The sequence below is a fragment of the Cygnus olor genome, chromosome 2 (genome assembly GCF_009769625.2).
Source record: "Cygnus olor isolate bCygOlo1 chromosome 2, bCygOlo1.pri.v2, whole genome shotgun sequence".
NCBI classification, from domain to species: domain Eukaryota; kingdom Metazoa; phylum Chordata; class Aves; order Anseriformes; family Anatidae; genus Cygnus; species Cygnus olor.
Window position 1 is genome coordinate 51,101,445 of NC_049170.1, and position 25,248 is coordinate 51,126,692.

The 25,248-nt window shown below is 47.1% G+C and overlaps 1 protein-coding gene across 1 annotated transcript; it reads right to left on the reverse strand.

Annotated features, from left to right (window-relative positions):
- Nucleotides 1-9,238: 9,238 nt before the first annotated feature.
- On the reverse strand, nt 9,239-13,159 carry SOX4 (SRY-box transcription factor 4). The gene has a single exon (XM_040548693.1). It carries the CDS (start codon nt 13,048-13,050, stop codon nt 11,707-11,709), a length of 1,344 nt encoding a protein of 447 aa, XP_040404627.1. The 5' UTR covers nt 13,051-13,159; the 3' UTR covers nt 9,239-11,706.
- Nucleotides 13,160-25,248: the final 12,089 nt, after the last annotated feature.

The window sequence follows — 25,248 nt, forward strand, 5'->3', positions numbered from 1 at the left end:
CTGTACCTTAGTGTACTTATGACACAGCCCATTTTACCAAGTAATATTATTAAATGGGAATTTGAATTTAAAGTGATATAACTTCCCATTCTTTAATAACATCATAATTGTTACAAGGCAATTTAGAATTAACCTAATTTTGGGTCACCAGCAGACCCATCAGTCACAAACAGAGGCACAAAGCTTTAGACCTGCCACTTGACATCCAGCATCCTCTGGATGAGGCTACAAAACCAGTTGTAAACTACTTGTGCTCTCTAAGGCTGTGAGATATCACAACCTCCGTTGAGTGCTAGAGTCACAGTAGTAGTAATGCAACTCTAAAGTGCATCCACTGCCCATCAGCTGTAGCCGTCTTTTTGATTGAATGACCATAATAACCCAATCTGTGCTCTTCGCCCCTGACCCTCTTTCACCAGTCATCCTGCTTCAAGATCCTTCCCAGCACTACCACCGCCACCCATTTACCAAGTATTGTACTGTTCCCATGCAACAGCAGCAAGTTGCCTGTAATCGCCTCACCATCTCAGCATCTTAACTGTTTGCTTGTTATGGTTTTATATTTTCCTTCATTGTGACAAATGCTGAGGAAGAGGTCTGTGCTCACAGGTGCAAGTTTATGTGTGTTCTCTTCCAAACCCCTTGTTAAAACCTGTCTTTAGCTATGATACCTGCAAAGAACAAAAGAGCAGCCAGCTCAGGCTGCTGCTGTGGTGTGATCAGTGCTGCCATACTGACTAGCAATATTATTTTGTTTTCTACTCATTTCTGTTGCTGCTTTTCTGTCCTACGTTTAAACTATAAGCAATCTGAAATGGGTTTTCCCTTTTTGTCCTGTAATCATCATGCCCCAAGGACATGAGATGCTGATCTATGGCTAAGGGCAGCAACAACTACATAACAGCAATAATAAAATGTAACAGGGGAGAAAAGGAGAAGACACGATGATTTCATTCTATCTAAGCCTGGACCAATTTTCTAATGGAATTAGGAAGCTCCCACTATGTAATTATCACTGAATATGTCAGCCAAAATCTAACTCACAGTGTGTATCTTTCACACAATAAACCATTTAGATAAGTTGAGCTGGAGTTTATGACCCTCCATTTGCAAGCAACTCTGGAGCACTAGTATGCATTTTCAATTTAGAATAGGGAAGCAAAGGACTCTATTTATAAGGCTTCATGTTTGAGCTCTTAAAAGTGAGGAGGGAACTCAAAAGAACATTTTCACACTTTTTTTCCCTAAAAAAACTGTTCCAAGAGAACAAAACCAAAGATAAAATATCCAGGATTACGCCTATTTCTGAATGAGAACGTAAAAGTTTATTCTAATTTAGTTCCATTGCCCTGTCTTCTAGAATTATCATGCATTTTGCAAACAGTTTATAGTAACTTAGAAAACCATTATACCTGGTGAAACAGAGTTTCAACATATCTGCTTTTACATATAGCTCATATTTCACAGCATGAGATACCAATCCAAAAGAAAGCAGCATAACAAGATTTTCCAGATCATGTTGTCTTAGACAAGGTTTGCAGGAAGACCAGGAATTAATTTTAAGATGCCTGTTTCTGATCCCCTGTACCACTTGCTTCCCTATAGCTAAAGCTACAACTATAAGTTTTAGTAATACATGCACTGTGCATGTTCTTCCATTAGAAAGTAATCCTGTTGTTTTCTTTCATATTTAAAAATATGTCCCTCTCTGGAAATTAAGCCCTACAATAATGTACAATTAGAGTACACAAGTATTCATATGTAGAGTGCATAGGGCCTACCTCACATAAATGTTAAATTGCTGTGCCTTTCTTGGCACCCTGAGTAAATCTGAACAAATAACTTCATGTGAGGAGCTGTACTTCAAGTGCCACATTTCTGAATGATACCATTCCCTAACTTAAATTCTGCCAATTTTCAAGGTATGTCAATTTGTTTTTATGGGAGTAAAACAATCCAGATCCAGGTGTTAAAGTCTGGAGAAATGCCCAGACTCCCCTTTAAACTGCCATTCTCTTTAACCTGCTATCATCAGCATACGAGCCACTTTACGTCTGTTCAATGCACCATCATTAGTAACCATCCCACTAAGGTAATCATAGCTTAAGCAGTTAGGTGGTCCTGGAACGATTCTGGTAGTTGCTTCTCCTTCTTGAGAGGGGCAGACCGTCAGCTGCAGGCAGTCGCAAACTTCAGGCTGGAGGCTAAAACAAAAAGTGACTGTGTTATGTTTTCTCTGATACAGCAAGATTTACTCATTTGAAAGATGTGGTTAGAACTGTGTATAGAGGTTTCAGTGAGCTGTGCTGAGATCGTGCAGTTGGATCTTGCCTGGTTTCATAGCAATCTCACTTGTTCAAAACAGTCGACCTGAGCAACAGCCTTTTAAATTATTCAGTTATATACCAGCTGTTTTCATTTAGCTTTCAGAAATGCAGTCACAGTTTGTACCCAGCTTGGTACTATTTTTGAGGCAGACAATGTGCAGAGATACCCTCATCTGAGAGCCTTGGACTGGGCTCAGGATGATAATGTAGCATGGGTACATCTTGGATACATCTTAAATTAGATTTCTTTTCATTCCACTGCCACACATTAGGCAACGTGCCTTTCACAAGGGAACAAGTTGAATGCTGAAGCAGAAGAAAAAGGGAGTCTGTGAAGCAGGAAAGACATAATGTTCTGGGCCCAATGAATGGAAATTTACATCTCTAACCTAACAGTAGCAAAACTCCTCTTGAAGGAGGTTAGGAAGACATCCAGGAAGAAGCTAGGTCAGAGAAAGTAATGTAAAGTGAAGACAGGAAGGGAGAGGGAGAGGGAGAGGGAGAGGGAGAGGGAGAGGGAGAGGGAGAGGGAGAGGGAGAGGGAGAGGGAGAGATAAGGGAAGGGAAGGGAGAGATAAGGGAAGGGAGAGATAAGGGAAGGGAGAGATAAGGGAAGGGAAGGGAGAGATAAGGGAAGGGAAGGGAGAGATAAGGGAAGGGAAGGGAAGGGAAGGGAAGGGAAGGGAAGGGAAGGGAAGGGAGAGATAAGGGAAGGGAAGGGAAGGGAAGGGAAGGGAAGGGAGGGAAGGGAAGGGAAGGGAAGGGAAGGGGAAGGGACGAGGGAAGGGAAGGGAAGGGAAGGGAAGGGAAGGGAAGGGAAGGGAAGGGAAGGGAAGGGAAGGGAAGGGAAGGGAAGGGAAGGGAAGGGAAGGGAAGAAGGGAAGGGAAGGGAAGGGAAGGGAAGGGAAGGGAGAAAGGAAGGAAGGGAAGGGAAGGGAGGGAAGGGAAGGGAAGGGAAGGGAAGGGAAGGGAAGGGAAGGGAAGGGAAGGGAAGGGAAGGGAAGGGAAGGGAAGGGAAGGGAAGGGAAGGGAAGGGAAGGGAAGGGAAGGGAAGGGAAGGGAAGGGAAGGGAAGGGAAGGGAAGGGAAGGGAAGGGAAGGGAGAGATAAGGGAAGGGAGAGATAAGGGAAGGGAGAGATAAGGGAAGGGAAGGGAGAGATAAGGGAAGGGAGAGATAAGGGAAGGGAAGGGAGAGATAAGGGAAGGGAGAGATCAGGGAAGGGAAGGGAGAGGGAAGGGAAGGGAAGGGAAGGGAAGGGAAGGGAAGGGAAGGGAAGGGAAGGGAAGGGAAGGGAAGGGAAGGGAAGGGAAGGGAAGGGAAGGGAAGGGAAGGGAAGGGAAGGGGAAGGGAAGGGAAGGGAAGGGAAGGGAAGGGAAGGGAAGGGAAGGGAAGGGAAGGGAAGGGAAGGGAAGGGAAGGGAAGGGAAGGGAAGGGAAGGGAAGGGAAGGGAAGGGAAGGGAAGGGAAGGGAAGGGAAGGGAGAGATAAGGGAAGGGAGAGATAAGGGAAGGGAAGGGAAGGGAGAGATAAGGGAAGGGAAGGGAGAGATAAGGGAAGGGAAGGGAGAGATAAGGGAAGGGAAGGGAAGGGAAGGGAGAGATAAGGGAAGGGAAGGGAGAGATAAGGGAAGGGAGAGATAAGGGAAGGGAGAGATAAGGGAAGGGAGAGATAAGGGAAGGGAAGGGAGAGATAAGGGAAGGGAAGGGAAGGGAGAGATAAGGGAAGGGAAGGGAAGGGAAGGGAAGGGAAGGGAAGGGGAAGGAAGGGAAGGGAAGGGAAGGGAAGGGAAGGGAAGGGAAGGGAAGGGAAGGGAAGGGAAGGGAAGGGAAGGGAAGGGAAGGGAGGGAAGGGAAGGGAAGGGAAGGGAAGGGAAGGGAAGGGAAGGGAAGGGAAGGGAAGGGAAGGGAAGGGAAGGGAAGGGAAGGGAAGGGAAGGGAAGGGAAGGGAGAGTAAGGGAAGGGAAGGGAAGGGAAGGGAAGGGAAGGGAAGGGAAGGGAAGGGAAGGGAAGGGAAGGGAAGGGAAGGGAAGGGAAGGGAAGGGAAGGGAAGGGAAGGGAAGGGAAGGGAAGGGAAGGGAAGGGAAGGGAAGGGAAGGGAAGGGAAGGGAAGGGAAGGGAAGGGAAGGGAAGGGAAGGGAAGGGAAGGGAAGGGAAGGGAAGGGAAGGGAAGGGAAGGGAAGGGAAGGGAAGGGAAGGGAAGGGAAGGGAAGGGAAGGGAAGGGAAGGGAAGGGAAGGGAAGGGAAGGGAAGGGAAGGGGGAAGGGAAGGGAAGGGAAGGGAAGGGAAGGGAAGGGAAGGGAAGGGAAGGGAAGGGAAGGGAAGGGAAGGGAAGGGAAGGGAAGGGAAGGGAAGGGAAGGGAAGGGAAGGGAAGGGAAGGAAGGAAAGGAAAGGAAAGGAAAGGAAAGGGAAAGGAAAGGAAAGGAAAGGAAAGGAAAGGAGCGTAAAGGAAAGGAAAGGAAAGGAAAGGAAGGAAAGGAAAGGAAAGGAAAAGGAAAGGAAAGGAAAGGAAAGGAAAGGAAAGGAAAGGAAAGGAAAGGAAAGGAAAGGAAAGGAAAAACCCCAGGAAGAAACCTAGCGAATCACTGAGAGAGAAAAATAGGAAAGGTATGGAAGACCAATGTTTTCCTTTTTCTCCAGGTCTACATTAGAAGCGCACAGTCAGTACAACAAAGCACAGTTTTGCCACTGTAACATCAATTTTATCTAGTAATTTTCTGACATAATGGTGCCAAACAGGATTCAAAGCCTATGGCTCCTCTAGCTGATGCCAGGTCTGAGTTTCTACTCCCATCTAATTCCCATCATTTTGAAATACCCATATGTGCCCCTTGCAACAAATCTGCCCTACCAGTCTCGCCTATTTCTACAAGCCCTTTTCCTCCTCCTGTTCAAGAAAGCTAATGCTATGTACAATAAGGTTTGGACATACAGGCGTGCACTAAGAGATTCATCAGCACTTTCTATCTGTCAAATGGCATCAGGCTGAGTTATGGAAAACTAACCTCCTCTGCCAAAAAGCCAAGGAACTTCAACCCACCAGTAGCCTCAGGTATATTGTCCTTCTCTTCAAAATCAACTCACTTAAAAGGGAAGATTTAACAGGAGCCATTGGAGTTTGGGGATACTTTTCTGCCGTGTGGGAGAAGAATTAAGCTTTATTTGCAAAAAAGTTGGAGGGGTTAGCTAAGAGGGAAAAAAGATACTAGGAATAACCATATTGCTATGGTAAAAACACATCAAAAGCAACTCAGAATAGCATAACCTAGCCACAGATGTATTAGGAAATGTTGCTTAGGTGTGCTCATGAATTATGCCTAAATCATATTCCAGGTGATTTAACTCTGTTAGCTACTATATGTTCAATAAATCATAGAATCATTTAGGTTGCAAAAGACCTTTAAGATCATCAATTCCAACCATCACCTAACAGTACAAGTCCACTGCTAAACCATGTCCCCGAGGTTCACATGCACTTGTCTCTTAAACACCTCCAGGGACAGTGATTCCACCACCTCCCAGGGCGGCCTGTTCTAAGGCCTAACTATCTTTTCTGTGAAGAAATTATTCCTAATATCCACTCTACACCTCCCCTGTGCAACTCGAGACTGTTGCCTCACATTCTATCACTTACTACCTTAGAAAAGAGACCGACACCCTCCTCACTGCAACCTCCTTTCAGGTATTTGTAGCAAGCAATGAGGTCTCCCCTGAGCCTCCTCTCCTCCAGACTGAACAGCCCCAGTTCCCTCAGCTGCTCCTCACAGGACTTGTGTTCCAGGCCCTTCACCAGCTTCACACGATACCCTCATCAATATCATTGATAAAGATATTAAACAAAACTGGCCCCATTACTGAACCCTGGAGGACACCACTTGTGACTGGCGGCCAACTTGATCTACCTCCATTCACAACGCCCCCATTGGGCTGTTGCTCCTACCGGCATTGAGATGTGTATGTAAAAGGCACAAACCAGAACAGTTACTGACCAGGCAATTACATCCAGGACTGAGTCCTGAATTAATCACTTGACTTTTGTCCCACAATATTCTCATCTTGGAAACAGTCACACTTATTTTCCCCATGTTTGTGACAGAAGTCATAGCTCACATTAGAGCTCACGTGAGGACCCTGACAGGAGAGTTTAAAATGGCAGGCAGTAGATAATAATTTTTGAACTCTGGGATACCAAGATGATCACAACATGTGTAGACCCAGGAAGTCACATTGTAATACCTCGTTAATGTCTCCCAAGCTTTTCAGAAACCTTTATGGAGTTATTCTACATGAAAAATTAATCCTAATACACACATTCAAAAACTAGACCCAGCACAGAACAAAGAGCCCTTGAGAGGTGAGTTAAGCTCCGGCCTGCCAATTTTTCTACTTCCATGTGGAAGCAAAAGCATGCAGCAGAGGATGAGGGAGCAGGCTGGCCAGTACGAAGGCTCTGCACTCCCATGGCTGATAACACGTCCCGTATCATACATATGTATGTCACAGCAGCTAGTGGGGAGGCTGGGAGGCCTTCAGTCCAGTACTTTTCCTTCTGCCCATTCAGGCCATATCTGCTGGATGTGTAGTGTGGCAGTACAAAGCTTGCAATGTGTTCAGCACGATCGACTCCCAGGGAACGCTACTTTGGTTTGGAAAAGAAAGAAAAAACAATATGGTCAATGCGTGTAGTCACATCACAAGCTGCTTCATGAGGAAGGTAATGAAATGACGCACAGGAGAGGTGGGCCTGATTTCAGAAAATAATATATGCACTCTTGAGGTGAACAGCCTTCATATAATTTGTAGGTAAGTCAGTGATTTGTAAACAGGTACGGTCTGTAAAAGATAAAATTTAGACAGGCATATACAGCCTATTATGGTGATTTTTCATTAAAATCTAGTTCATTTATTTTCTGTATCTCTATGCACTATGAGAAGAACTGATGGAGAAACGGAAAAGAGTTAGTAAAGTGAATGGCTTAGCAAAGGATAAAGAGGGAACAAAATTGTCACAATATAAGAAAGAACAAAATTATCTAAGCCAAAATTCTAAAAGAAAATAGAAACTTCTGTTTTTTTCAAAGGGCACGCATATGAATTCACTCAGCATTGCCACAAGATGTGGAGGCCACAAGCAGGAAGGGGATCTTGTGGAGGATAGAATAAATCAGCGGAGCGAGATTCAGTGGTGACAATGACCGTGCATGGCTGTAAAATGCTGGTTGCCAGAGCCCAGGTGAAGGCTCACCAAAGACAGAGCAGTTTTGCTCTGTCTTGACTCCTCAAGTATGATTGCAGTTTCCCAGAGCTGGGCTGGGACCACCCATACCAGCTGGGGCAGAGGCAGCAACAGCAGAACAGTGTGAGGAAATGACAGCTGCAGCGATCTCGAGTTGGTGATATGACAACGCTGAGCCAGTGCACCTTTTCAGAGGCACTCACCACTCTGGCCCATGTCAAAGACAGGGTCCGGTGTCACGCAAACCTATGGTCAGACTCCAGTTGCGATTCCTAACATCTAGTTTTCTTTTACATCGATCTTCATTGAAAAGCTCTCCCATAAATTTGCTAGATTTCACGTTCACTCATGGACTACTACTTTTCCTTCCAAAACAACCATGGGCCTCATTAAGTAGAAATATGGTCCATACAAAAGAGGTTTTTTTTTTATGTATTCATGTGTGATTTGGTCTGGTGTACTTCCTCTAGTCAGACACTTGCCTAGCTCCATGTTTCAGGCAGCAAGGAACACATGAAGATTTCCAGCGTGCATCCATATGGATGTTCGTACATTGCGGTGTGGGACTGTGTGTGTTTTAGCCTGACTTCCCCCCCAGCTATCTGGAGGCAACAACTTGTGCCACCAAAGAGTCCCCAGAGAAACAATACGTTTGGCAATACTGGACTTTATTATAATTGAGAACGAAAACAACGCATGCAGGAAACCATAAAACCCCTCAAGTTAACTGTAGCCAACTGTAGCAGTCCTGGAGCAGCGGAAGGGCTGCGCTCCAAACCCGTTGCCTGCAAGTGGCTGTGGTTTGATAACATCACCTGTCCTTGTGCCACTCCCGGCATTTTTTTTTTCTTTTTTTCCCCCTTCTCCTCCTGATTTTGATCTCAGTCCCAGGAGCAACTACATCGGTGATGACACGAGCTGGGCACAACAGCGTGCACAGCCCCGGGCAGGGCTGGGCGCACGCCTGCAGCTCCCAAATTGTCGCCCCCTCCCCCGGGCGGGGATGTCGGCCCTGCATGACACCCGGCTGCCCCATGTCGCCCCTGCCTGACACCCGTAGGCTCCGGAGCCACCGGCATACATTTGGTTTGCAAATGGCCTTGGGAAGGCAAGGAGCTGCACGCAAAGTGGCGAGCCAGGAAGCCTTCCAGGCCCTGCAGCGTGTGGGTCTGCAGCTGGGAGGTTTTGCATCGCAAATACAACGCAGGAATTCACCGGGATAACTAACACGGGGCAAACATTAACTTCTTACGCCAGTGGCTTTGCGAAACAGCCGGAACAACTTCCCTTGGCGTTTGCTGCTCTTTTTTCATGGAAAAGAGTTTGTGGCTCACAGCCAGCCGTAAATTAACAGCCAGGCGAGGCCATTATGTCAGTGGGATGCTTTAATCGGTTTACAAACCAGCGCTCAAGGTGCGATGGCTGTTCGCAGGGGAAGGGCGGACGGAGGTCCCCTGCTCCCTGCTCCCCCCACCCCGGGGAATGCACAGCGCTCGGGGCGCTGCTGGCCGCGCGTTTGCAAGCGCTTTGCATGGGAAAAACCTCATTAAAGGTGCTCCCCCAGGGTGTCCCCCCCGGGTCCCTCCCCCGACCCCTGGGCGCTGCCTTCGGGCCGCGGGCACGGCTCCTGCCAGCAGCCTGGGAGCGATGCAATGATGACAAGTGCAGGCCGGTGTTAGGGTTCAGTTCCAGCTGATTTTATTTCCTTCCCGACGAAAAAAAAAAAAAAAGTTATTTACAGAAGGTATATCAACAATCTGACAGGCAGTGAACTTGACATGGTTAGCTGGCATGATTTTTTTTTCTCTTCTTTCCCAACGTTGCATTGTGGGTGATCGTTAGACAAAAAAAAAAATAAAAATAATAATAATAATCTACACAGCATATTGCACAGGATGGATGACCAAAAAAAAAAAAGTTAAACCCTTAACGGAACCACCTCATTAGGCAGACGTCCTAGTGCCTGTCATGTTATATTAACATACATAAACACACAATCTTCTTTTTTGCTTATTATAATACAGACTTAAATGTACAAAGATGTTTTCACTTTCTTCATCTTAAACACAACAGCTATAAACCTGAATACATATGCTATCATCATGCCATAAGAGACTAAAACAATTATATTTAGCGACAAGTAGAAAAGGATTAAATAGTCAAATACAAGAATGAAAAACGCAGTACATAGTGTCGCGAACTCAAACCGGCATTTAGATAGATCCAGTGGTTTAAACGGCACGTTTTTGCTTCGAAAAAAAGTGCAAAAGATGTGGTTTACAAGTTAAAGGTACAGGATCCCTTCTACGTAAATGCACCAGTTGCTTTACTTCATTTCGGGATGCGAAGTTCCTTTCTCCCCCCCAGAAGGGTAGTGTACAGTGTACACGGCTTGGGCTGTGCGAACCCCCCGCGCCCCCCTCCCCAGAAATGAACAGGACTGCACCGCGGGCACTGGCGGCGAGGGATGCTGTCACTTTAAGATGCCTGCAGATTGGAGTGTAAACATGGACAAAATAGGGGCTGATTTGTGTGTGAGTGAGTGAGCAAGTGTGTGTGTGTGTGAGAGAGTGTGTGTGCACGCACACGTGTGTGAGATACTAACCAGCGGCCCTGTTGTTAAAATCAGGAAATCCAAACAGCGATTTACACCGATTTACACCCCCTTTATATATTTTTTACAAAAATACACTGAGAAAATAATCAAACGTTTTCATCTCTCTTCTCTTTTTGTTTTTTAAAAGTGTCAAAAGTCTACATTTAAATATAAAAAATTAAAAGTTAAAACTCTAGCCCTTCAGTGAAGGAGACATAAAAATGGTGCGGGTAATAACGAGAACTACCAAAAAAGGACAAAGAAATACAAGTCAAAAATGTTTGGCCAGTATAAATACGTCCACTTATAAAATGGCATCCGATTACATTTACAAGGAAAAAAACCAACGATACGAGGATGGAGCATCGGTGAGAAAAAACAGTCTTTTCATTTACAGCTCTAAGGAACAAACACATACATACTCTGAGAAAAAAATTTGGTCCTGAATTTCTTTTTTTAAAAGTCCAGCACAGATTTGAGTTGCGTTTGAATCCTTTAAAGAGTTAAGAATGAAAAAAAGCTGGTGATATTTTTGTAGGAATCAAACATAGCGCCATCTATCTGCTTTTATATTATCCTAACACTATTTGTTTCAAACTGTTCAACAGTCTTACGGAAATCTTAAAAAGATAGACAGGATAACATGCTATATTAAACCCCACCAGTGAAATAATCCAACACCATCACGATTCTGAGTAAGAAGAAAAAACTACTTTTTTTTTTCCTTTTTTTTTGTATTTTCGCTTTTTTTTTTTGCAAAAAGCAATCGCCCTCAACGTCCCCGGTACCACAACGTTACAGAAACTGTTCCGACTCGGTCTCTGTTTCAGAAGAAGTTTTCAGTGTTCTTGAAGTTTTCGGCCTTTTTTCTTTTTTTTTCCTCTCTTTACATATAGCATAAGGTGACTGAGAAAAGCGCTGCCGTCACCTCATCGTGTACGTGCAAATCCGTTTCAGTTTATTATTATCTTCCCAAGCCGGCTCCCACGTTTAAGTCTGGCTCTTCTCCTCCTCCTTAGCCAGGCTCTCAGTCCAGCTCCATCCCCCTCTCCTCCTCCCATCATCGGCGCCTCCTCTCGCCGCAGAAGAAACCGGGACGGGTTTTCTCACCCCCCAAAACGTGAACCTTGCAAGGGCTCGGGTGGACTTTTGTGTGTGTTTTTTCTTTTTTCAAGCAGTTCCTGTCGCCCCTTTGCAGGAAAGGGCGAAATACTCGAGACATCCAGCACAAGGCATCGCTCCCCTCTTCTTTTGCACCAAGCGGGCAATAACAAAGGCCCCAGAGGTGTCTGCGGTCCCCCCTCTGTCCCCCCCTCTCGTCTCTCTTTTCGGGACAAAACATAAGAAAGGAAAAAGGTAGCTTTTCGCCGCCGCCAGTCTCTGGAGAAGCAGGGCCGGGCTCGTCCCTCGCAGGGGGTGGGCGCCCAGCAGCAGCAGCAGTGTCCCCGGCCCCTGCCCAGCCAAAAAAGGCCCCCGAGAGCCCCGACGGGAAGGGCAAGTCCTCCCGGCACCGCGTCTGCGCCTCCTCCAGCTCGGGCCGGCCTCGGAGCTCAGTAGGTGAAGACCAGGTTGGAGATGCTGGACTCCAGCCAGTCCCCCGAGATCATCTCACTTACCTCCGGCGTGCAGTAGTCCGGGAACTCGAAGTGCGAGCCCGAGCCGGGCTCGAAGTTAAAATCCAGGTCCCGGTCAAGCACAGAGGAGCCGAAGCTGCCCAGGGACATGCTCTCGAAGCCGGGGCTCGGGTTGAGGTCCAAGAGGTCGTCCTCGAACTCGTCGTCCGACGAAGAGGAGCCGGAGGAGGAGGAGGAGGAGGACGAGGAGGAGGACGAGTGGGAGGACGCGGAGGAGGACCGCGCCGTCGAGGGGGCCGGCGACGAGGCCCGCAGGCTGGTGTAGCTGCGGTGGTCGGCGGGCGAGCCCGACCCCGACCCCGACCCCGGAGGCGAGGGGCAGGGGGCGCCGCAGTCGCCGTCGGGCCGGCCCGCGCCGCCGCCCCCCTCCTCGTAGAGGCTCAGCGGGTCGCCGGGCTCCGCCGAGCCGCCCAGCGTGGGGCTGCCGGGCACGGCGCCGCCGGGGGAGCCCGAGGAGGAGGAGGAGCAGGCGGCGGCGGCGTTGGCCGCCTGCCCCCCGCCGAAGATGTAGACCCGCTTCAGCTTCTTGTCGGCCGCCGCCGCCCTGCCGGGGCCCGACGGCGGCGCGCCCGCCGCCCCGCGGGGGGGCCGGCACAGCGCCTGGTGCTCGGGCGGCAGCAGCGCGGCCGGCGGCTCCCCGGGGAAGGGGGCGGCCTTGGAGGCACCCGCCGCCGCCTTGCCGTGGGGCCGGCCGCCCGACGGGGGGGGCTTGGGGCCGCCGCCGCCCTTCTTCGGGGCGGGCTTGGCCGCGGCCGCCGGCCCGACGGGGCCCCCGCCGCCGGTGCCACCGCCCGTCCCGCCGCCCCCCCCGGCCTTGTCCGCCTTGTCGCCGGGCTTGGCCGCGCTGTTGCCCGACTTCACCTTCTTCCTGGGCCGGTACTTGTAGTCGGGGTAGTCCGCCATGTGCTTGAGGCGCAGCCGCTCCGCCTCCCGGATGAAGGGGATCTTGTCGCTGTCCTTGAGCAGCTTCCAGCGCTTGCCCAGGCGCTTGGAGATCTCGGCGTTGTGCATGTCGGGCGACTGCTCCATGATCTTCCGCCGCTCGATCTGCGACCACACCATGAAGGCGTTCATCGGCCGCTTGATGTGCCCGCTGGGCGTCTTGCACCAGCTCGGGTCGTCCGCCTTCCCGCCCGTCGAGGCGGTGGAGCCCGGCGTCGGCGACGAGGCGATGCCCAGCTCCAGACCGGCCCCGGACTCGGACGTCTCGGCGGCCAGCAGCGCCTCCGTGTTCTCCGCCGTGCCGCTCTGCTGCACCATGGCGGCGCCGGGGGGCCGACCGGGGCTGGGCGCCGCCGCGGCGCGGGGCAGGGCGCGCAGCTTCTCACGGCGGCCCCGGCCCGGAGCAACCCCCCGCGGCCGCGGCCCCGCTGCCGGCAGCGCTCGCACGTCCACACCGGCTCACCCCCTCCGGGCGGCGACGGCAGCCACTCGGGGAGGCTTTTTATTTCTCTTGGAGTGTTTTTAGGTTTTTTTTTTTTTTTTTTTGGCTTTTGGTCTGTTTTTGGCTTTTTTTTTTTGGAGGGGGCGTGGGGGTGTCGGTCTGATCTTTTTTTTTTTTCTTTTTTCCTCACCACCTCGAAGCTCGCCCCCCCCCCTCTGCCGCGGCGGCTGTTCCGGTGGCCGGGTGCCGTCCGCCTGCCCCCGGCCGCTTCAGGGGGGAGGCGGCGAGCCCCCGAGAGCGCCGGCTGCGGCACCCGTGGCGGCGGCGGGCGGCTCGTGCAGGCAGAACGTGGCCGTGGCGAGGGAAAAGAAAACCTCAGAACAAAATTAAAAAAAAAAAAAAAAAGAAAAAATCAAAAAGAAAAATTAACAATAATTAAAAAAAAAAAAGGCACGGAAAAAAAAAAAAGCACGAAGGTGTACGTCCCGGCAGGAAGAGCGGCCAGCCGGGCGCCGAGCCCCGTCCTCCGCTGCTGCTTGCTGCTGCTTGCTGCTGCTTTGCTCCGCTTTGCTTCGCTTTTCTTTTTGCTCCGCTCCGGTTTGCTCCGCTCCCGTCCGCGCGCGCGGAGCCCCGCGGAGCCGCCCCCCGCGCTCCCTCGCGCGCGCCCCTCCCGCCCCGCGCGCGCTGCTCCGGCTGCAGCTGAGAGCGGCGCCCGCGCCCGCCCCGCGCCGCTTTATCCTTTCGCGGCCCGCGCCGCGGCCAATGGCGCGCTGTATCCAACGCGCCCGCGTGCCAAGCACCGCCCGCCGGCCGCCCATTGGCCGTCGGCGCGGCGCAGCAGGGAGGGCGGCGTGCAATGGGAAGCGGCGGCGCTGACCTCATCGCGGCGGGGCGGTGCCGCGCGCCCCGCCCCGCCCCGCCCCGCCTGCACGTGCCCGCCCCGCGCCCCGCGACCGCCGCTGCCAGGAGCAGGAGCAGGAGCAGCAGCAGCAGCAGCGCTGCGCGGCCTTGTACCAGCCCTGCGGGGGCGTGCACCCTGCACCCGCACCCCATGCACGGCAACGGGGGGGGCGAGCCCGCCTTGCTCCCCACGGGCTGCACGCGCAGCTCGCCAGGACAGCGGCCCCGGCACGGCAATCCCGGCGGTTTGTTTGTTGGTGGTGTTTGCTGCACGCAGCACCGGTTTTTGAACCAAAGGGAAAGCACGCTCCGGGAGGGCTGAAAGTTTTAGGTACTCTGTATATTGCACGTCACACATTTGTTCACATATTGCATGCATATCACACATATGTTGCATATATACCACATACATATCACATATATACCACATATATTACCTATATATTAAGCGTTTCTGCAAGAAAGTGTACGATAGCACCCTTGAGCAGCATTTCCAGCTGGTTTGAGAGCAAGCCTTGAATATTAAGGTGCCACATCGGACTTACACCATTGCATTGCCAAGGACCGAGGGAAGCCCTGAGTGCCTGACACGCCACCCAGGAGGTCACCTGTGTTACTGGGAGTGCTTCCTGAGGTACCTCCAAATTAGTGCTTTGCTTGCAAAATCGATACCTGGCACTTCCTGGTAAGCACTGGGTGAAATGTTGCCTTCTGGCTTCCCTGAGGACACCCAGTGACATTGGTGAGTTTGGGCTTTGTGAGAGGCAAATTGATCGATGCTCTTCCCCTCAGCCCCAGAGCTGACACGCAAACTGTTGCACCGCAGCCCACCACCTTCTATGGACAGCAGGGCTCAGGGTGTCAGGAGGCACTGCTGGGGCTATTTACACTCGTGTGTATTTACATTCACGTGCAGCAGCCCGACAAACTGGGCTTGGAAGAAGTCCTCAGCTTCTGGCTGCTCCACCTGTCAGCAAGGGCATCGAAAGGGAGGGATTTCAGTCCTCATTTGGCATAGAAAGGTGAATTTGTTTAAACCACACAGCATGTAAGATATTCTTCCAGACAGATTAAAGCAGAGCTAAGAACCAATGGGCAGAGATGTGGAAACAAAGAACTGCAGATAACATTTCCATTAGATGTGTTATGGTGTGCAAGGTCTCGATGCCCCCAGTAAGATGACCCCCAGGTAAATTAAGTGTGTCTTTAAATTAAGCGTGGCTTTGGTGGAAGCAGCCACTGTGGTGTCACTGTGGTTCAAGCACTGTGTGTGTGCGGGATGGACAGAGGTGTATTGGTTCCCAAATGAAAGCTTCCCACATTAGCAAACTCACCCTTTAGAACTCCTTGATGAAGGAATGGCAAGGATACGATGTGAAACTCTGTTAAAGCACTTTGATATGATTTCTTGGCCGTCTCCTTTTAGCTAATTGCTTCCACTCCTAATCCTCTGACTGAACCGAAAAGCGCCTGCAGGCTCCCCAGGTTTAAGCGTGGGGACACACCGTGAGCGTCCAGCTCCCATCTGAAACGCACTTTTAGGATCACGGGCCAAATTCCGCCGCTTTTTAACAACTTGTAAGGAGGAGAAACGTCCCTCCATTTCCTGAGGGCTTCCCCGGCCCGGGGCGCGGCGGGGACGCGAGGTGGCAGCGCTGAGCCTCGCCGGGCCGGGGACCGCCGGGACACGGCCGGGACAGGGCCGGGACATGGCCGGGACACGGCTGGGACATGGCTGGGACGTTGTTGGGAGACGGCTGGGGTTTGGTGACAGGACCCAGCCGCACCGAAGAGCCCCGGGGGCCGTCCCGCAGCCCGGGCCTGCCGCCTGCCTCCATCCAGCCCCTCAGGGCGTGGAGCGGGGCGGAGGGTCCTGGGGAGGAGGAGGAGGAGGGGGATACGGCCCCTCCCCCCACCCCCCGGCTCTCATTAGCCGCTTAATTAAACCAAGAGGAGGGCGCAAAGGGCGCGGAGGTGCCCGTGGGGTGCGAGCCCGCGTGGGGCCGCTCGGCGACCCGGGGGGAAACATCCTGGCTCATTACAGCGATTCCCGGGACATCTTGCTTCCTGACAGCCCCTGACAGGCGTCAGCACGGGGAAGAAAGACAGCGTCTTATATCCCTTTAAAAAAAAAAAAAAAAAAAAAAAAACACACCCGAGAGTATTTCTGTCTGCTGCTGAAATCCGTCTCCGTAACATATATTTTGCCTTGCCATTCTACGCTGCATTTTAAGGAGGTGCGTGGCAGTGAATTTGGCCTGCTTGAATTGCAAATGACAAGGCCAAACCAAAGGGACACTGTTAAAAACACCTTTCCCACCATCATTCTGTTGCCTCATTTGATGTAGGGGTAACAAAGTTGATGAGATACTAGCAATAAAGAGGAAAAAAAATAAATAAAACAAAACAAAAAAATGGCTTTTAATATAACATGGTGATAGCCTATATTCATGATCAAAGGAGAGTGTGCCCAAGGATCACACATACACTGAGACATTAGCTGGGCCCTCCTACTGCATCCTGTTTGCGAGAAGCAAACCCCATTGTACAGTTGCATCACCCCAGCTCATGGAGTGCCTTTGCTCAAAGTGATTCATAAACACTTTGAACTCTCTGATTTCTTTGTTAAGAAGAATTTTATTGCTTGGAAGCATTGTAAGATGATATTATTTACTCAGGAGTGAAAATCTGTTGCCTAAAAATGTACGGTACCATTTCCTTCAAAAACGTCCATTCCCTTACATTGTACTTGAACACGCATAGATGTGCAGTGCTCCTGTTATGAGAACGCTGAGATGTTTCTAGCTCATTTAATACAATAAGTAGGTAAGGAGCCATTTGCGTATACATATTTATATTAATTCAGATATTAATCACTTATATGGAAATGTTTGGTTTGGGAAGGTAGAAAAACCTCTCCAGAGATTTTTAATAAGAAAATATGATAATACCTTTTATCCTTTATCCACTTTGGTGACTTTTTAAGTCTAAACTTGTTCTCTGTGAACAACACATTCAAAAGCCTTGTTAAAAAAAAAAAAAAAAAAAAAAAGCTAAGAAAACACACTGTCTGCATTTATTTAGGGGAGAACTGAAACCCCTATCCAACCATATAAGATTTAGGAAATGTATTTTCTTTTTAATTTTCATATGAGAAAAGCTTTTAACTTTATTTTTAAAGCTGTTTTGGCAAGCCTTTTCTGCAAAGGTTGAAGAGGAATTACTAGTCTGCTGCATATGTATCAGCAGATTGCATATGCATGAGCCCAAGCTGCAGTGGAGGCTGCCCCACAAAGGGAGCAGCGGCTGGTGCGTGGGTGCAGGGCTGTCCCCCTCCAGAAGGTTCACGGGGGGATCACCCCACTCCTTTGGACCACTGTGCTTTTTGAACACACCTTTCTGCACTGCCCTTCTTGCTCCCTCCCAGCCATCTGCACTCTTCCTTCCTGCATGCTCTCGCCTTCCCATACCTGCTCCTACACACTCATCACTATCACTCTTGTAACATTTAGCTCATCTTTTCCTGTCATCCCTACGAGCAAGCAAACAGCTGCAGCTCAGAAGAAGCCCACGTAAGTATCAAGAATGAAGTAATAGTTCTGCCCACTTCCACAACTTCATGATGTCACCCAGGCTTGAGCATCGTTGATAAGACGGAGCTACAAAACCACCATGCGCTGAATTAAAGTCTAGCTTTCTAAAATCATTTAGAGGGATTTTGCATGCTATTTAATTCAGTGTATGGACAACTTATGTGAAAGAAAACGTTGCTTATACTTAGCATTCCTGAAAAAGAGGCATTAGTTAGTCTCTGGGCACATAGGAAAAAAAGGTTTTTTGTTGTTGTTTTGCTTTGTTTTGTTTTTAAATTTAAGTCTTAGCTTTGTTAACTTATTTCTTGAGAGACCATTTATTGAACAATATACTCAAGGTAACTAAACTGAAAAAAAAAATCTTGCATAGGATTTAGTTGAGATCATTGTCTTTTTTTGTAAATTCTTTGGCTTATTCATGGACAACTATCCACAGGATCCAACTCTGTGTCAAGAAAATTCCTTTACCAAGCTGCAGCTGGTTTGGGTTAACCTTGCAGTCTAAGACTGCTAAGGACCAGCAGTACACAAGTTTCTGGAGGATCCACCTGGCTTCAGACTGACCAGAAAACTGTCACTGAGCCAGCTTCAGGGTTAGCATGGAGGCTTTCTGCAGAGCCTCCAGCAGAGACTGTCTCCAAAGTAACGCTGTTTACTGCTCAGGACAGAACGGTGGAGGTAATAACTGTGATTATTTCAAATGTCTTTAATTTTAGGATCTCCTAAGGCACGGAAATAACTGTGACTAAAAATAGCACTGTCCTGCCATTAAGACTGGTCTTAAAAGTGGTCCATCATTTTCTGACATTTCAGGTTTAGACAATGTTTAGCAGTTTTTATCATAAAATTACTTGTGTGCTAAGAAATTCATCCTTCTCCTCCCCTCATTCAGTCCTGCGTCCTTCAGAAGTAACAGGTTAATTTCTGTCAGACAAATTTTACTTGTCTTAGTTTTTTGTTTGTTTGTTTGTTTGTTTGTTTTCAATTTGATGTTTCTGATGCACAGTTCAATGGAGCAACAGCAGATTCTGGAGGGAAAAGGCAAAATACATTTTAATCCAATGTGAACGAGAGAAAAAAGTAATCTTCTTACCATCTTTTTATTTCCTTTTGTGCTCAGGACAAGTACAAGTCTGGCTTTCTTCCTGGTTTCCTTCCATATAACATATAATTGTTATTCATGATGGTAGTGGTGTGACAATTACTATGGTGGTTTTTTTGTTTGTTTGTTTGTTTTTTTGAATATTTTGTTCAAATGACACCATTCTGCACTTTCCAGGGTCTACTCTATAACTTCTGTCACCTACCTCACTTGTGCCACTTGTACAGAACAGGGTTTAATATCAAATGTGAATATTTATTTTAAAAATAAAAGGTATCTTCAAAAGCTTTTTTTTTTTTTTTTCCCTCTCTAATAACTGTATCTTTTTGAAAAGAGTGTCCGCTGGTAGGGTTCTACACGACTCTTTCAATATAGCACTAATCCAGCTGTCACACTCCAGAAGTGTATACACGAGTAATCTTAATGTGCAGGTTTGCAGGTGAGACAGGATGTCTGAATTTACATTGCTTTATGAAACCTGTATGTAAGTTTGATTAATCGCTATCAGAAATAACAAACTGTCTGTATGGAGCCTCAGGAAGCCAGAATAGTATACTTTGGTTTTTATTATGAGAATCAGTCATTCTGCATATATTATCACAACATTTTAAATTTCAGCTCATGTGTTTCCCAAATAGACATAGTCTGGTGTCTTATCTAAGTATCAGAAATGAGTTAAAAAACCCTGAACAGCTGAATTTTGCTTCCTAAAATTACTGATTTATGAATATTGCATAAGTGGATGCCAACTTACACTATATTCTGTGTGTTATAAATGTAGCAGTTGAAAAATGTGAAAAATATTGTGCTCCTGATAATCAAAGCACTTGCATAAAAAGATTATCTGCTGAACCACACTTTGTTTTGTTTATCAGGACTGCCTTTGAAATTTGAGGTACAAATCTTGCTGGTGTAACAGAAAATGTGCCTGTAGCCAGGAAAGACGGTGCACAGCCGGTTAGTTTATTCTTACACCCATCTCATTCAAAGAAAAAAAAAAAACTTTTTTTTTTTTTTTAATGCCTGACTGTGGGACAACTTCTCCAGCTATTAGCCTGCCCAGAGCTGTTAACATTACACACTTAGGTCCCAAATAAACGCCAGTAAGGTACCAAACGAGATGCTCCAATACGGCTGTACAACTGAGCGCCACCCAGGTAATGCAGAAGGTTTGCCTTCAGGCCAGCTTTGCCACGCCTGCTCCCACCAGCAGACTGCGACTTACTCCTCCAGGCACAACCTCCTCGAGTGCAGGTTTTGTGGTTTTCCTCTCGTTCCCCATGCTTCTCCACCTAGCAGCTGGCCGGGGTCTTGCCGCGGTACTCCCACTGTCCCTGCCCCACCGTGGTAGCTGCTCCCTGCTCGCCTCCGTGCACCCACCAGTGTTTGTGCAGCTGCCTCACGGTCAGCGTTGGGGAAACCATCACCAAATGGACACCAAGCAGACAAATGCTTTTTTTTTTTCTTCTTCTCTCCTTTCTTTTACATTTTAACTTGTATCAGCATCCGGATTTGGTTTACTGCATGGTTATGCAAATACTCGTGTGGAGCGACAAAAGGGAGGAAGGGGGGCACACATGGTCAGCCTGTTTGAGGTTTTGGTAGCAATGCCAACACTTGGGTGGCAGTGGTTGGTGGCTGCCTAGCCCAAACTGTGCCCAGGGGATGCAAAGTGTCACCTCAAATCTTATACACACCTCTGCTGGCGTGGCACGGAAGTTACACGGTTCCTACGGTAAATGTTTTGCACAGGGTAGAAGTAACCAGGATACAGCATTGTAATATGTCCTTTAAATCTGGTGTGTCTTACACCTGGAGTGTAAGTAATGCTTATTCCTGAGGTGTATGACTTTGTCAGGAAACATCCCTGAGGCAACAAGCGCATCACTGATACAAGAGCATGCGCATACACACAAATATTGTCATCAAGAATCCTGTGTGTGATTTTTGTCTCCTCTGTATATAAAAGGAAAAAATATTCATCAGCAGACATGAGTAGTGAGACCAGTGGGGGGAAATACAACACAAACACCACAAATATTTATATTATATTTTATATTATATATAATTAAAAAAAAAAAAAAAAGGGAGAATATCAAGTTCCTATGGGAACAGACACTGGAGATGCTTGCTTCTTGGGGTAGCAGCACACTGCCAGCTGTGGTGTAGGATAAAACCACCCTAGCCAGCTGGAAAATGAGCCATTTCAGGAACCGTAGTAAACATCAAGGTCTTCATCCCTGGTTTGTGCATCCCCTCAGCTGTGATTCGGGGGTGGTTGTAGTTCTCTGAGGTGTGCCCATAGCAGCCGGGCGCAGGCTGTGGTGTGGAGGTGCCCTGCGCTCCAGCTCTCATCCCACTGCCCCTCTGTGCATGGCTCTGCTCCCCTGGGCATGGAGGCTCAGCAAGGCAGCTGCTGGCAGATGCATGGCTCCTTTGCATAGCTTCGCCTGCCCAGAGATCCTTGTGTCTTGAACTTTCTGCTTCCTTGCTCTCAGCCACGGTGTTGCTCCAACATAACTCCTGAACTAATTTGTTTTTAATCAGGTAAAGGAAATGAAAACAGAACTCACCCAGCACATAATTCACGTTCAGTCTAATCTTGCAAAAATTTACCTATGGGAAGCTTATTGATTTCATCTTCAGAATCACATGTGGCAAGATAAATTGCCCACCTACTGATGAAGATAAAAATCATCCATCATTTAATTTTCTCAAGTAAACTATTCCTGGTTTTCCATTTTCCTATCCTTCCTTACTGCTATAAATGGAAAAAGCTCTGCTGTTCATATATAGATACAGAGTGATGCATTTTGTAATCTTAAATCCTTCATACTTATATTCACTCACTGAGTTTTCAGATTGCGTGCTGCTGTACATCCTGATAGTGATGGTGAAACAAAAAGGGCTTGATGCTGCTTCTTGGGAAAGCTTAATATCTAACGCAAAAACCCTTGCAAGCTAGGGGCACAGAACTGGTGTCTGACCACTCTGGACTGCTCACAGATTTCTAAGCAAATCTAGCCATGAAAGGGTATCTGACACCTATCTCACAGATGCAGCTGGCATTCAACTCAGACATTTGATTGCATTTGCAATTTTCTGCCTTCAATTGGTCTTCCTTTGGAATACAGGGCAGTAGCATTGTACTGTCCATACATCGACAGGAGTAGCGGAATTTGCTGTTTCATGTGGACTGTAATATTGCGTGCAAACCTAAACCGTGTCTGCCTGTGATATGCCGTTCCTTAAATGTGAGACTTGCAGAACTGACTGTTGCGGTTATTGTGTAAAGAAGACAAATTACAGCATAGGTAGATTCTCAGCCAGCAGTTTTTCAGGTTTAGTTCATACAGGACAGCATAGTACCTGCCTGGATTAAAAAAAAAAAAAAAAAAAAAAAAAAAAACTATCCCTTCATATCCAGAGGGCTTATTCCTCACCTTTCAGGTGGGTGATCCCCTGGCACAGGCATCCAGCTGCCCTCTCAGTCCAGAGCAGGGCTGCTTTGTCAGGGGGATGCCAGGGACCATGTTCCCACAGGATAGCACTGTGCTGTTCTCTGCCTCCCACTCATGAGTAGACCAAGCAGCATCCAATGCTACGCATGCAACGAGTCCCCTCTTTTTCCACTTTCAACTGCTTTTTCTTCCTCTCTCTTTGTCTGAAACAAACACATTCGGATGAGTTGTTCAGTCCGTTTGGGTGAGATACAGCATTGTTTGTTCAACTTACTCCTTCCTTCTTTTAAAGCAGGGAAATACCAGGTTGAATTTTGCACTAACTTGAAAAACAAATCAGCTGCACAGAAGTTTTTCCTTATTATTTCCCCTATTATTTACTGAAGAAAAAAAATAAAAAAGACAACAGTTACTCTGCATTCATCACAGTGACTCGTATAAAGCATGTGATTCTTATGTTAAGTAGCAATTTACAGATGGCCAGGTGCAATCAACATATCTAATCTTATCATGCATTTGTTTTATTCGCAGCTGCAACAGTTGGTGTCAGTTAATAGGTTACTAAACACGGAGTATATTTATTTCCTTTCATCCTGCTTTGGGGCTACAGAAGTGTTTTGTAAACTGTTCTAGCTGTTGAATTTATGTTTAATTTTCGTGTGTGGCTTTTTTTGTTATTTAGTTTGTGTCATTTAGGAAGAAAAGGAACATGGCTTTCAGAGAAACTTTTTATTTTTCTTTTCCCATTTGTTCTATTTCTTTTTCCATTAATTTAGAGACTACAAAATAAGCTGTTTCCCCTCGTGGTTTCTAATCTAAATTAGACCAGAAAATACTGATGAAGTTTAAAGTTTTTGTTGTTATTGTTTGTTTATTTTTAAAGAATGATGTGTCATTAATGAAGGGCTCCATTTTTCCACTTTAGTACCCATCAAGTCATGTGGTGGATTCAGTATGTAGAATCATAATCAGTATAAGCTAATTTTAATAGTAGTCATAAAAATAAGGATTGTATTCTGTTCTTAGCTTTATGGCTCACACTGTGGCCACCAGGATGTATAGATATATATACGGTAGTAAACTAACAATCAGATAACCTCCAAAGGTCTAAGCATGCTGGAATAAAATTGAAGAGCCTGTCTAAAGTTAATGTTTAGTCCCTAACAATGATTCTTTTTCCTTTTTTTTTTTTTTTTTTTGTAACAGTGTTGGTGTCAGTTCTGTTTTTTCTTTTTTTTTTTTTGCTTTCACTTACATCAAGAAAATTTTGTGTCAGATAAAGAGTGATGCTGTAATAGCTCTTCTATAACTCACATGCTCATACACATTTTGCTTATATGTATCTTCAAATCTGCTTCCCAACAAAAGGAGCTTTAATAATAAAGAGAACAGCTATTAGTACAGGTCAATGTCTTTATAAATAATTAGGTATTCTCAAAAGTAATGAAGGTGCACATGTAAATGAGTTGAACAACAACAATGAAAAAAAGATAAATAAAGAGAAAAGAATCTCAGATTCTGTCCCTGATTATGGTCTTAAAATGTATGGACAGCAGTGTCTTATCACTGACATAAAGCAGAATATATGCATAGTAATCGGCAACCATTACATCTATGAATTTAATGAAGCTGAGCTAATAATTGCAGGAAATAATTTACCTATTTAGATTAGCCCCTTTCTCTGCATATATTGTTTTCAGGTAGGTTGAAATTCCCTCTGACTTTTTTTTCCCTGAATTATATTTTCACTTTTCAGTGCATTTTTATCTCTGATACTTATCCCAGCACGATATTTGCATTGCTGTATAAAGTATTGAAAACAAGACCTTTGTTTAAAAAGTTTATTAGTAGTTGTTCATAGACCGAAAATCTAAGCTGAAGGCCTCAAAATATTTTGTAATTTGATATAAATAATGACTGGATGCATGCCAAGATTTTGCACAGAAGCATAATTTTGTTTTCCCAGCTTTTTTTTTTTGGCTTTGAAATCTCTAGTGGTCATGCTCCCTCTTACTGTACATCACCTTATTCTAGATGGGAAGACTCTTCTCCAGGCAATGCTAAAATCTTTCCATCCAGGCTGTATGTACACCAGTTATTCTGTCACTGGGTCTGGAGACAGGATTATCCAGCCTGACTAATACATTGTAAAATGTATGGATTTTCAGTTAGTCAAATAAGGCCATAATTGTGATTTTTAAGCCTCCACCTTGAGGAGCTTTTGTTGTTGGGAGGTGGAGCTGCTGCCTTACGTGATTTACTTGTGAAATCTGAACTTTAATTTCAGAGGTTGAATATTTGAATAGTTGACTCCTTATGCTTGGTTAGACATGCTAATTCCAGTCTAATGCAGAAGATACTGATGCATGCATACTTGTCTACCTGTGCAGTGTTTTGTAGCTCATACTCAGCGAGTTCACTCACTGTCTACCCTGCAACGGGGGGCTGGAGGTGTGCTGGGCTCACGTTCCCACTACGTCTACTTCGCCCCGAGGCCCCTGCAGCCAACACAGTCACTGACCTCACCAGGGTTTGCTGCACTGGGTCAATGCCGCAGAATGCTCAGTGTGGAGAGCCACTAGCCTTATATCCCCCCAAAGTACTGATGTACTAGAGTAAGGAGTAGAAGTGCATTGCCCTGGCTCACCCAAACTGGAGATAGCTGCAGTGTGAGCACCAAAGGGTGCTGACTGGCATTGCCATGCTGTCAGGAAGCAGGCAGATGGGCTGGAAGGGTGCCTGCACCTTGCTCCCAGTGAGCTGCCTTTCTGGCTGTGGAGGAAAGCGTTACAAGTGGCTGGTGGCACCTCTTTTCAGAGTTTTTTTTTTTTTTTTTTTTTTTTGTGAGGCCCCATAGAATAGCAGAAACATTTGAAATAATCATTGAATAATAGTTTTTAATTGGACTTTTCTTTTTTTTTTTTTTTTTTACTATCCCTGTGTGTTATGTGGCCACAGTAACCCACAGAGGACCCCCTGACCATTCTGGATTGCACTGCTCTTGGAGCTATGAATGAA

What these genes read in the sequence shown, in the direction of transcription:
- SOX4 (XM_040548693.1), bottom strand. Translation starts at nt 13,050, where the DNA reads ATGGTGCAGCAGAGCGGCACGGCGGAGAACACGGAGGCGCTGCTGGCC.